This window comes from Nicotiana tabacum, chromosome 24 (assembly GCF_000715075.1).
Source record: "Nicotiana tabacum cultivar K326 chromosome 24, ASM71507v2, whole genome shotgun sequence".
Lineage (NCBI taxonomy): Eukaryota > Viridiplantae > Streptophyta > Magnoliopsida > Solanales > Solanaceae > Nicotiana > Nicotiana tabacum.
The window spans coordinates 40,201,486-40,215,422 of NC_134103.1; the positions used below are offsets into that span (position 1 = coordinate 40,201,486).

General features: G+C 36.6%; 1 protein-coding gene across 3 annotated transcripts; it reads right to left on the reverse strand.

The window, feature by feature from the left end:
- Positions 1-1,950: 1,950 nt before the first annotated feature.
- On the reverse strand, positions 1,951-5,164 carry LOC107764297 (receptor-like protein kinase HERK 1). 3 transcript variants are annotated; one of them, XM_016582855.2, is made up of 2 exons: positions 5,043-5,164; positions 1,951-3,342 (listed from the first exon to the last, which is right to left on the reverse strand). In XM_016582855.2, exon 2 carries the CDS (start codon positions 3,206-3,208, stop codon positions 2,126-2,128), a length of 1,083 nt encoding a protein of 360 aa, XP_016438341.1. In that variant the 5' UTR covers positions 3,209-3,342; positions 5,043-5,164; the 3' UTR covers positions 1,951-2,125. The 3 variants fall into 3 exon arrangements, with proteins under 3 accessions (XP_016438341.1, XP_016438342.1, XP_075103926.1); XM_016582856.2 differs by having other exon boundaries at positions 1,951-3,293; positions 5,043-5,162; XM_075247825.1 differs by having other exon boundaries at positions 1,951-3,544; positions 5,043-5,158.
- Positions 5,165-13,937: the final 8,773 nt, after the last annotated feature.

Consider the following 13,937-nt stretch of genomic DNA (forward strand, 5'->3'; position numbering starts at 1 on the left):
AAATATACAGAGTGCTATTTTGAAGAATGGAGGTGTTGATTTTTGCTCATTCTGAATCATCTCTGTATAATCTTCTTCTGTAATTGTTGATTCCGGTTTAACCATTAGTCATTTCACTGAGCTTTTTCCTTTTTTGATTCATGAAGATCCTTGGAAGTATCTGCTTTTGGCTTGAAAATTATGCCAAATCATTACCAGAACGCTGAAGTTCACTAAAATCCGTTTCTGCTTGTCATTCAGTTTTGGATGTTCTAGTTGTTAGATAGTTATGTGTGAATAGTCCTAGTCCCATATGTAGTAGGAGTAGAATATGTATTATATATATAGAGCTTATTGTTTCATTGTTAAAAAAATAGATTTTTCTCAAACTAGCAGAGAATAAAAAGAAACAAGTGTGACAAATCAGTGATCACCTAAGTTTTTTGTTGTGATTCTAATTATGCCGTCTTGGTTTAAGAATGAAGCTGCTCTTGTTGTTGCGAGACACACAGGCTTGGGCGATCATAATCCAACTCCACATATGTCTTAATCCTATATTTTAGTTTCCCAAACACATACAGAAGGAGATGACAGTTGATTGATTACAAGATTGACAAGTGTTTTGGAGTTGAGGTTTAGGAGTAACTGGGAGGTGGCGGCAGAGTTCCAAAGCCTAATTGATTTTTTCCATAAACAAAGCACACCACAGGATAGCCACAATGTATGGAGGTGGATAATGGAGTGTTCTCTGTTGCCTTTTGTGAGGGAGGAGGTTGCCTTTTATTTGGATCCCTAAAGTACTGGGAAGGTGCGCTTTTTCACTAGGTTAGTAGCAAGGGGATGATCTTGAGGGCTGAGAATTTATGTATAAGGGCTCGGGCGAAGATGTCGAGAATCTCCTCATAGCTTCGATGTTATGGTGGAATATCCTTAGATGGTTTTAGGCTTAACTACTGATAGAGGGATATGTCCAGAACCTGGTGAGTTATTTGCAGAGGGACAGGTGCTTTGAGCTTGAGTTTGCAACTCACAAACTGCAGAATCAGTGTCTAAATCATAGAAGAATCAGCTGACTTTTCAGCCAATTGTTTAACACCAGCCACCTCGTAATCATGTATGACATCTAGAAGCTACCTGCTCGAGATGCTGTAGTTTCTCCTTCATCATATGCTCCACCTCTTGTCCATCTAGAATTGAAGTAACTTCTCTGTCAATTAGGACCTAAATTCATATTTGGCTTCTATTTTAAGTGCTCCACCTCTTTCATATTGATGACGAAGAATAATCATAATGTTGCAGGTTTGTAGGATAACTGGAGTACTGACACTTGCAAAAAAAAACAAATTCCCATATTAATGGATCCTTGACAAACAAACAAACAAACAAACGTCCTTGCTCATGATAAGAATGTCAAACGTTGTAAACATGTGACCATATGACAATGGCTGAGAAAAAAACACTGCTACGACAACTCAAAAGACTGACCAAAAGGATGCAACTTCATTGTCTTAAACCTATAACTTGTTAAGAGAAACATTTCATGAGAATGGGAAATTGTATTTACAGTGTAATTGAAAGAGAAGTATCAAAATAAATCAACCATATTACCAACCTAACCTGGCCATCCCTATTGCCCATTAATGAAAAGATTTGATGTTACGATTTACTTTATTTCGCAGCCACTAATTCTGCATTATCACTCAGTATCTCAAACACATAAAACATCTCAGAAGAGGTATGCAATGCCAACTTCCAAGAAGAAAATGGATTACCATGTTTTTGTTTTCTCAAGGTTGCGAGGGAACATAAGTATCAAAGAATTATGTTATCAGGTCTTCCCAGAGGCTCAAAATTGTTCCATGTTTTTAAAAGACTTTTCAGTGACATGGTATTAATGGAACGATTTCATATAGTAAGAAGAACTTCTTAGAAACCATATACAACCTGTGAAACAACCGGACACACCCAATAAAATGAAAAGTGGGTCCACAGAATTTCGTAGAATAAACTGTTATGGAAACAAAAAAATCAATCTTCATATGATGATGATCCATGAACAAAAGTGGAATTAACAAACACCTAAGGACAGTATGTACCGTTTTCACTTAGTTATCTACCATAGGACATAACCAATTACGAGAAAACCCTACTCATCATCAGAGAGATCATCCGAATTTGATGAGATCATCCAGATATGAGAAGCAGAAGCACTGGCATCAAAATGACTGAAATCATTGACTTGCGGAGAGAGCTCGCCAATAGGGATGGTACTGTTTTCTTCAGGATTATCATGAATGACAGACTCTTGGAGATGAAGTGCACACTCTAGACTCCACAGCACATCACCCATAGATGGCCTATCTTCACCATAAATAGCTATGCATTTCTTTGCTGTTTCTCCAAACTTGCTGAGAGAATCTGGTCTTATTTTGCCCACAAGATTGGGATCTATGATTTGTTCCAGTTGTCCCTTCTTCTTCATTGCCCATTCAGTTAAGCCGACTACTGTAGGCCTAGCACAAAGAACTTCTAATAAAACAACACCGAAAGAGTAAACATCAGATTTTTCTGAAAGCCGTCCGCTTCTATAATATTCAGGATCAATGTAGCCAAGAGTTCCAACCACCCTTGTGCTGAAATGGGTTTGATCAAGCTCAAGCCCTGTCTTGGATATTCCAAAATCAGTAACTTTTGCCACAAAGTTCTCATCAAGCAATATGTTTGCGGACTTGACATCGCGATGTATAACTGCATTGGCATAGCTAGTATGAAGGTAGTGCAGACCTCTGGCTGCCCCGATGCATATCTCCAGCCTCTGCTCCCAGCCCATACTGGGTAGATCTGACCCATACAAATGACTTTTGAGATTCCCATTCTCCATGTACTCAAAAACTAGAATCATCTCGTTGTTTTCATCACAATATCCAATCAATGAAACCAGATGTGGATGGCGGAACTGAGAGAGCATCTCAATTTCTGTTCGGAACTCTGCAAGACCTTGTCGGGATGCAGAATCAAGCCTTTTCAGGGCCACCTTTGTGCCATCACATAAAACACCCCTGTAAACATTGCCAAAGCCACCTTTTCCGATGACTAAACTCTCATCAAAGTCGTTAGTTGCTTCCTGCAAAGCTGCAAAAGGAACTCGATAATTTTCAATAGGAATGCGATGACTCGAGGTTGAAGCAGCACTTATGGACGTTGTCCCCCTTGAATGCTTGCTTCCCATGGTATGTGTGGACTGTGGAGTGCCACCATTAATAGATAAAGGAATCCATGTCTTTGACTGGGCAAGCTACTCCTGTTTTCTTCTTCTATGGATGCAAAATAAGTTGCCAACCATCAGCAAAGCAATTGGTACACCTACACTCACACCCAGGGCGGATGCAAATATATGTGTAAATAACATGCAAAAAAGAAAATACAGTACAAATAGAATAAAATGACACCACTTGTCATCACCCTCCCCTTGGCTTGCGGGTGAAGACCATCTATCCTCTTAGAGAGGTCGAGTGTTCAATCCTTGGTGTATGACGTGTTTTAACTTTTTGAGCCTTTTGTTTAACTGCATAAAAGAGATGTCAGCGAGGCTTGAAATGCTGACCTCATAGCAAGAGTTAAACAACTAAAAAAATGGACCAAGAGCCCCTTTCGTCCGCAAAACTAATATTTGAAAAAAAAAATCAAACTGGGTTAACTTTGAAAAACCAAATCATTCTCCTCTTCAACTTTGCAGTTTTTGGGACTAAGTGTGCTACTTCCTGCCATTTCCATTGTGAGAGTTTTTTTTTTCCTTCTTTCTAGTTGGAATGTTTTGAAGACATCCATTGTTCTCTATTAGAGTGGGTTAGAGTCCGACATTGGGTGGGGAATGGACTGGTTATCTCATTACATAGACTTGGGCAATCCTCCCCTATGAGCTAGCATCTAGGCTTGAGTTAGGCTCAAGGGCCATTTCTTCACATGATATAATGATATCAGAGCCAAGTCCGTCCCTAGGCCCCCATGTTACATTGCCATGTTCTAGTTGGCAGGTGTGGGTGTGCGAGGGGTGGAGTAGGTTAGAGTCCCACATTAGTTGGGGAATGAACTGGTTGTCTTCTTATATGGACTTAGGCAATTCTTTCCTCATGAACAATTTTTGGGTTGAACTATGCCCAAAGACCATATTTTCACATTTTCCTTTGTGGGTTGAACTATATGAAAATTATTTAAGATTTTTCTAAGTTGATATCTTAATTAGTCATTCAACTTAAATTTCAATGGAGAGATATTTTTCTAAAGCATCTTCCAAGCTTCCGAATCCAGGTTCAACCTCTCAAAATTCATCCTAACATGGAAGAAGATCAATGAGTTGGAACAATGTCGACAAAGCGAAGGAGTTGACTTAAATTCCTAAAAAGCTGAATTTGGGAAAAGATTAGCAATTCGAAAATATCATCCTAATGACCATGATGCAATAAAGAGATCATATCTTCAAAATGTCAATTTCTACCTCGCAATCACAATTTTTTTTCAAAGAAAATTGTATGGTCAATTGCCTCGCTTTATTCCTCGATGGTTTGTTGGAGCATAGAGTAACAAGTGATTTGTTCACTTGTCACTTCCTTAAATGTCGAATGCTGCTTAGAGAAAAATCTTAGGTACACCACTGCTCATACCCACAATAACTCCGATTTTTTTTTTCTTTTTTGGGCGCTTGAGCTAGGATTAGTAGGAACAGAAGATACCTGTAAGGCTACCCCGAGAATTATTCAACTTTCAGAAGTTGCAGTCCATTTAGAAAGACGTCAAGATAAGCACTCCTTGGAGATGGGCCAACACTAATTACTAGTGTTAAGCCTATTACTTTTAGCGGGTGGAGCAACATAATTATTGTAACAAGCAAAATCGAAAAATCAGAAGTTCACGATCGGAAGGTTTCACAGTCTCAAAGTTCGAAACAGAGAGTATATTAAAAAAACAAAAAACCCTAAGAAAGATGATCGCAACTATAATTGAAGCTTCGAGATGAAAAACACAAATACGTAGACAAAATAGATGCTTGAGGAAGCGGATTTTACCAGAGCAGTGGAGATTGGAGAAGACGAAAGAGTGCAAAGTTTTAACTGTGATTTCGTGTCTCTACCCCTCTCTCTCTCTCCCCCCGGGAAGAAAATGAAAAGATAAGAGATTTATGCTCTTTACTTATTAATTCGTAAGATTGTTATAAATATATTATATTATGGATGTTCATTTAGTACTCCGTTGTAAATAAGTTTTTTCAACAAGTTTATCCACTCCGCCGTAAATATATTTATCTATTTGGTACTCTATTGGAAATAAGCCACCTGAAGAAGCTTATCATTTTGGTACTCAATTATGGATAAACATTACCCCGGTCGAAGATTATCTATATCTGGTACAGTAGCAGCTTACAAGCAACTTACAAGTAGCTTACACAACAGCTTGCAGTAGCAGCTTACAAGAAGCTTACACAGCAGCTTGCAGTAGCAACTTACAAGCAGCTTACACAGCAGCTTCCTTTCTTCTATAAATAGAGGAATTTTCAGTTCATTATGTACATAAGTTTGAAGTTTGAATAATATATCAGTTTCTCTCTATACTTGTCTTTACTTTACAGTCTTTATTTTATAACACGTTATCAGCACGAGACTCTGCCATCTCGAGCAAATACTTTAAAAGTATCAGAGGTACGAACTTTCTTTTTCTAAATAATGTCAAATCTTTCTAAACTTGAATTTGTAGTCCTAGATATATCGGGCAAAAGCTGCATGTCTTGGGTGCTTGATGCTGAAATTCATCTTGATGCGATGGGTCTGGCAGACACCATCAAGGACAAAAATCAAGCATCAAACCAAGACCGTGCCAAAGCAATGATATTTCTACGCCATCACCTTGATGAAGGCTTGAAAATGAAATATCTCACTATTAAAGATTCAGTCATACTGTGGAATAATTTGAAATATAGATATGACCACCTGAAGATGGTCATTCTTCCACAGGCATATTATGATTGGACTCATCTAAGGCTACAAGATTTTAAATCTATCAGTAAGTATAATTCTGCTATGTTTAGAATTATTTTCCAATTGAAACTATGTGGTGATAATATTACTGATCATGATATGTTGGAGAAAACTTTCACCACTTTCCATGCCTCGAATATGCTTCTGCAGCAGCAATATCGAGAGATGGGATTCAAAAAGTATTCTGAACTTATCTCACATCTTCTTGTAGCCGAGCAACATAATGGGCTATTAATGAAAAACCATGAAAGTCGACCTACTGGTTCTTGTCCATTCCCTGAAGTGAATGAGACGAACTTCCACCAAGCTAAGCGTGGAAGAGGACGTGGCCCCAGTCGTGGTCATGGCCGTGGTCGGGGAGGAAACTCTAATCGTGGTAATAACAATGCACCAAAGAACCCTCCTCACCACCAGCAGTGGAAAAGGAAGGAACAAAAGCATGAAGCGGTGCAAGCAGCAAAGCCAGAAAATACATGCTATAGATGTGGAGGAAAAGGGCACTGGTCACGCACCCGTCGTACGCCAAAGTACCTGGTTGAGCTTTATCATGCCTCCCTGAAGAAGACAAAGAAAAATGTTGAAGAAAATTTTATTTCTGAAGATAATTTAGACTTCATGCATTTGGATGTAGATGATTACTTTGCACTCCCGTAAGGAGAAACAAGTCATGTGATCGGTGATGAATCTGTAGAGATGTAAATATTTTAATTATTGTTGTTTGTAGTAGATAATATGGTTATATAATTGTTGTACATAAATAAAAGTTATGCTTTGATAATGATGTTTACTATCATATTTATTTTTTTTACGTCATTTTGAAGAATATGGATAACCCTCAAATTATGTTTGGATCAAAGACCAATCATGAAGATATTTGTGTAATTGATAGTGGAACAACTCATGCCATATTCAAAGATGAGAAATACTTTTCTTATTTGCATAAGGAAAAGGCAAATGTTTTAACAATTTTTGGTAATATAAGTTTAATTGAAGGCTCCGGAAGAGCCACTATATTTCTGTCTAAGGGAACAAAACTTATAATAGACAATGCATGATTCTCCTCCAAGTCCCGAAAAAACTTGTTGAGTTTTATAGATATCCGCCGAAATGGGTATCATGTTGAGACGATAGATGAAATGAATATGAAATACCTTTGTATTACATAGGATATTTCTAGCCAGAAGTGCATTGTAGAAATGTTACTAACTTTATCTTATGGCTTATACTATTCAAAGATTAGTTGAAGCACACTCTATCATAAACCAGAAGTTTACTGATTTAAATATTTTCGTGCTTTGGCATGGCCGATTGGGCCATCCTGGATCAATAATGATGAGACAAATTACTGAAAATTTGAGTGTGCATCCATTAAAGAACCTGAAGATTCTTACAAATAATGAATTTTCTTGTGATGCTTGTTATCAAGGCAAAATGATCACAAGACCATCACCGATGAAGGTTGGCATTGAATCCCCTGCCTTTTTAGAACGTATACATGGGGATATATGTGGACCTATTCACCCACCAAGTGGGCTGTTTAGATATTTTATGGTCCTAATAGATGCATCTTCAAAATGGTCTCATGTGTGCCTACTATCATCTCACAACGTGGCGTTTGCAAAGCTATTAGCCCAAATAATTCGATTAAGGACACAATTCCCAGATTATCCCATAAAGGCTATTCGCATTGATAATGCTGGAGAATTCTCATCTCAAGCTTTTGATGATTATTGTCTCTCGGTTGGGATAAAAATTGAACATCCTGTAGCTTATGTTCATACTCAAAATGGCCTTGCAGAGTCATTTATTAAACGCATGCAATTGATAGCAAGACCACTACTTATGAAAAAAAAAATTCCTACTACTGTTTGGGGCCATGCTATCTTGCATGCAACATCACTTATCCGTCTCAGACCGACACATTATAATAAATATTCTCCGTTACAATTAGTTTTTTATCATGAACCAGATATTGCCCATCTACGAATTTTTGGATGTGCTGTATATGTGCCAGTAGCACCACCACAACACAATAATATGGGCCCACAGAGAAGGTTAGGAATATATGTTGGGTTTGAATCACCCTCTATTATTCGCTATCTTGAACCATTGATGGGAGATTTATTTACTGCTCGATTTGCAGATTGTCGGTTTGATGAAACAAATTTCTCACAATTAGGGAGAGAGATAAAGGAAATCAAAAGAGAAATTGTGTGGAAAGTTTTATCGTTATCTCATTTTGATCCACGTACCCCTATATGTAATCCGGAGGTCCAGAAGATCATCCATTTACAAAATATAGCAAATCAAATGCCAGACGCATTTACTGATTTGAATAGGATAACTAAGTCACATATCCCTGCAGAGAATGTGCCTATCCGAATTGATGTCCCAGCAGGACCATCTACTAGCATGAGAGCTAGTGAACCTAAAGCACGCCTGAAGCGTGGTAGGCCTTTGGGTTCTAAGGATCGAAATCCTCGAAAAAGAAAATCGACAAATGATAATGATACTATGAAGGGATCTCCTGGAGAGACCCAAGAACTGATTAGTTCTGAGATTCCTGAAGAAATCAATGAACCCAAGACTCAGTGAGCAAGGACCTTTTAATAAGTTCTACTAGTGATGGGATTAATTTAAATCGATCTGAAATAGTGGTGGATAATATTTTTGCATATAATGTTGCACTTAACATTATGCAAGATAGTGAGGATTTTGAACCCCGATCTGTCGAAGAATGTCAACAAAGATCTGATTGGCCAAAATGGCAAGGGGCAATTCAATCAGAATTGAACGCACTTGCTAAAAGAGAGGTCTTTGGACCAGTAGTCCAAACACCTGCTAGTATAAAACCAGTTGGTCATAAATGGATTTTTGTGTGAAAAAGGAATGACAAAAATGAAGTTGAAAGATACAAGGCTCTCCTTGTCGCACAAGGATTCTCACAACGACCTGGAGTCGATTATGAAGAAACATATTCACCCGTTATGGATGCCATAACATTTTGATATCTCATCAGTTTAGCCTTACGTGAAAGGCTTGAAATACATCTAATGGATGTGGTTACAGCTTATCTGTACGGGTCACTTGATAATGAAATTTACATGAAAATCCCTGAAGGATTTAAAATTCCTGAAGCATATTCCAAATCTAGGGAAATGTACACAATCAGATTACAAAGATCTTTGTACGGTTTAAAGTAATCTGGGCGCATGTGTTATAATTGCCTCAGTGAATATTTGTTGTGAGAGGGTTACATAAATGATGTTATTTATCCATGTATTTTTATAAAGAAAATGGCATCCGAATTTGTTATACTTGCTGTTTATATTGATGAGATAAATCTTGTTGGAACTCCAGAAGAGCTCCAAAAGGCAATTGAATATCTTAAGAAATAATTTGAGATGAAAGATCTTGGAAAGACAAAACTTTGTCTTGGTCTGCAAATTGAACATTTAGGAGACAGGATCTTTATCCATCAATCTGTCTATACAGAAAGGGTCTTAAAACGCTTTTACATGGACAAAGCGCACCTATTGAGTACACCAATGGTTGCTCGATCACTTGAAGTGAATAAGGACCCGTTTCGACCTCCAGAAGAGGAAGAGGAACTCCTTGGTCCTGAAATACCATATCTCAGTGCAATTGGTGCACTTATGTATCTTGTTAATGCTACAAGGCCTGACATAGCATTTTTTGTTAATTTACTAGCAAGATATAGCTCTTCTCCTACAAAGAGATATTGGAATGAGATTAAGCATATTTTGCGATATTTAAAGGGAACTCTTAATATGGGTTTGTTTTATGCTAACAAAGGTAGTGCAGATCTTGTTGGTTATGCAGATGCAGGTTATTTATCTGATCCCCATAAAGCTCGATCTCAAACCGGGTACGTGTTTACATGTGGAGGTACTGTCATATCATGGCGCTCCACAAAGTAATCTATTGTTGCTAGTTCTTCAAATCATGCTGAGATAATAGCTATTCATGAAGCAAGTAGGGAATGCGTATGGTTGAGATCAGTGATTCATTTTATTCAAGAAAAATGTGGTTTAGAATGTGATAAAAGATCCACAATTTTATACGAAGACAATGTTGCATGCATAGCCCAATTGAAGGGAGGATTTATAAAAGGAGATAGAACGAAGCACATTTCACCAAAATTATTCTACACACACGATCTTCAGAAAAATGGTAACATTGATGTGCAACAAATCCGTTCAAGTGACCATCCGACTGATTTATTCACTAAATCTTTGCCAACTTCAACTTTTGAGAAGATGGTATACAAGATTGGAATGCGGAGACTCAATTATTAGAAACAAGGCTTTCATGAGCGGGAGTAAAATATGCGATGCACTCTTTTTTCCTTACTAAGGTTTTTTCCCACAGGGTTTTCTTTATAAGGTTTTTAATGAGGCAACTAACAATGCGTATTACTAAATATGTGTACTCTTTTTCCTTCGCTAGGATTTTTTTCCCATGGGATTTTTCCTAATAAGGTTTTAATGAGGCACATTATCTTTTAATGAACATCTAAGGGGGAGTGTTATAAATATATTATATTATGGATGTTCATTTAGTATTCCGTTGTAAATAAGCTTCTTGAAGAATTTTATCCATATAAGGCTCCGCCGTAAATATGTTTATCTATTTAGTACTCTATTGAAAATAAGCGTCCTGAAGAAGCTTATCATTTTGGTACTCCGTTATGGATAAATATTACCCCCGGTAGAAGATTATCTATATCTGGTACAGTAGCAGCTTACAAGCAACTTACAAGCAGCTTACACGACAACTTGTAGTAGCAGCTTACATAGCAGCTTACAAGCAGCTTACACAACAACTTGCAATAGCAGCTTACACAACAGCTTGTAGTAGCAACTTACAAGTAGCTTACACAACAACTTCCTTTCTTCTATAAATAGAGGAGTTTTCAGTTCATTATGTACATAAGTTTGAAGTTTGAATAATATATCAGTTTTTCTCTATACTTGTCTTTACTTTACAGTCTTAATTTTATAGCAAAGATTACCTTTATAGTCATATATATAATTAGTAACATATTTAAGATTACAAATTTTAAAAATATTTATTTTTTTCTTGAACTTCCATTCAATTTATGCCAAATTAACAAATTAAAGCAAAAAGAGTACTAACAAATAGAAACCTGTTATAAAATAAAGAATGTAAAGTAAAGACAAGTATAGAGAGAAACTAATATATTATTCAACTTTCAAACTTATGTTCATAATGAACTGAAAACTCCTCTATTTATAGAAGAAAGGAAGCAACTGCGGGGCTCTTCAGGAAGCAGCTGCAAGGCTTTTCTTTAGCTGCTTGTAAGCTGTCTGTATGAGCTGCTTGCAACCTACATGTTTAATAAGAAGCTGCTGCAAATCATTTCATTGAGTTGCTTGCAACCTGCCTGCATTAGCTGCTTGTAAGCTGTCTGCATGAGCTGCTTGCAACCTGCATGTTTAATAAGAAGCTGCTGCAAATCATTTAATTGAATTGCTTGCAACCTGCCTGCATCAGCTACTTGTAGATAAACTTCAACAGAGTACTAAATGGATAATCTTCTTCAGGAAGATTATCTATAGCGGAGTAATGAATGGACATCCACTATATAATATTTTCATAACACTCCCCCTTGGATGTTCATTAAAAGATAATGTGCCTCGTTAAAACTTTACTAGGAAAAACCCAGTGGAAAAAATCCTAGTGAAGGAAAAAGAGTACACATATTTAGTAATACGCATTTTTATATGCCTCATTAAAAACCTTACAAGAAAAACCCTATGGGAAAAATCCGAGTAAGGAAAAAAGAGTACATCGCATATTTCACTCCCCATGATGAAAACTTTGTTTCAAATATTTGAGTCTCCACATTCCAATCTTGTATACCATCTTCTAAAAAGTTAAAGTTGGTAAAGATTTAGTGAACAAATCTGCTGGATTGTCACTTGAACGGATTTGTTGCACATCGATGTCACCATTTTTCCGAAGATCATGTGTGTAGAATAATTTTAGTGAAATGTGCTTCGTTCTATCTCCTTTTATAAATCCTTCCTTTAATTGGGCTATGCATGCAACATTGTCTTCGTATAAAATTATGAATCTTTTATCACATTCAAACCATATTTTTTTTGAATAAAATGAATCACTGATCTCAACCATACGCATTCCCTACTTGCTTCATGAGTAGCTATTATCTCAGTATGATTTGAAGAAGTAGCAACAATTGATTGCTTTGTGGAGCGCCATGATATGACAGTACCTCCACATGTAAACACATACCCGGTTTGAGATCGAGCTTTATGGGGATCAGATAAATAACTTACATCTGCATAACTAACAAGATCTGCACTACCTTTGTTAGCATAAAACAAACATATATCAAGAGTTCCCTTTAAATATCGCAAAATATGCTTAATCCCATTTCAATGTCTCCGTGTAGGAGAAGAGCTATATCTTGCTAGTAAATTAACAGAAAATGCTATGCCAGGCCTTGTAAAATTAGCAAGATACATAAGTGCATCAATTGTACTGAGATAGGGAGTTTCAGGACCAAGGAGTTCCTCATCCTCTTCTGGAGGTCGGAACGAGTCCTTATTTACTTCAAGTATTTGAACAACCATTGTACTCAATGGGTGCGCTTTGTCCATGTAAAAGCGTTTTAAGACCCTTTCTGTAGAGGAATATTGATGCATAAAGATCCCGTCTGCTAAATGTTCAATTTGCAGTCCAAGACAAAGTTTTGTCTTTCCAAGATCTTTCTTCTCAAATTCTTTCTTAAGATATTCAATTGCCTTTTGGAGCTCTTCTGGAGTTCCAACAAGATTTATGTCATCAACATAAACAGCAAGTATAACAAATTTTGATGCTATTTTCTTTATAAAACTATATGGACAAATAATATCATTTATGTAACCCTCTTTCAACAAATATTCACTAAGGTGATTATACCATATGTGCCCAGATTGCTTTAAACCGTACAAAGATCTTTGTAATCTGATTGAGTACATTTCTCGAGACTTTGAATTATATGCTTCAAGCATTTTAAATCCTTCAGGGATCTTTATATAAATTTGATCAAATGAGTCATATAGGTTATGACTTGCATCTAAATGGCATGACATCTTTAGGTGTCTGGACTACAGGTCTGATCCTCACAATCTTTTATAATATTGTATCAAATATATCGTCGACGATCATTTTGTATCGGTTCGCAAGTGACATAACTTGTTGAGATCTCATCACTTTATTTATTTTTAGGTACCTGAACTTCTTCTTGAGTTTCATGAAATGTTATGCTGTGGGCTCTTCTAGAGCTCATTTCCTCCTCATTACGATCATTTTGATCATTTTATCCTATCCTTTTCAAGGATTGTTACCTTTGGAACCGATCGGTTTACTACGCTTTATGCGTGCAGTAAACTTTATCTTTCAGGGACTTTAATTTTAATAGGAGCATTTGCAGCTGGAATATGATATTTAATTTTGGATCAACAAATGCTTCTGGTATTGACTTGAATTATGTTCTAAGTGAGAATCATATTAATGATAATTCAATTCATATAGCATATTTTTCAACTATTTATTCCATTCCCCCAAATATTAGAAAAACTAACTCATATCCCCAATCTTCTTTGGGAAACCTATCTTTGTGCATTTTGGTAGAGAAATTAATCATATACCACACATCAAAAGTTATTAGATAGTAAAAATATTTGGTTTCTGATCCTAAACCAATTGTGAGGGGAAGACTTATCATATTTTGTTGGTCTGATGCATACAAGTGCTGCTGTATGTAATTTAGAAAATCTTAGACCAACACATGAGTCTTTGTTCTCATAAGCAATAGTTTAGCCATTAATATGAGGTATTAAATGCTAAACTAGCTTGGATATAAACCAGCATCATCAA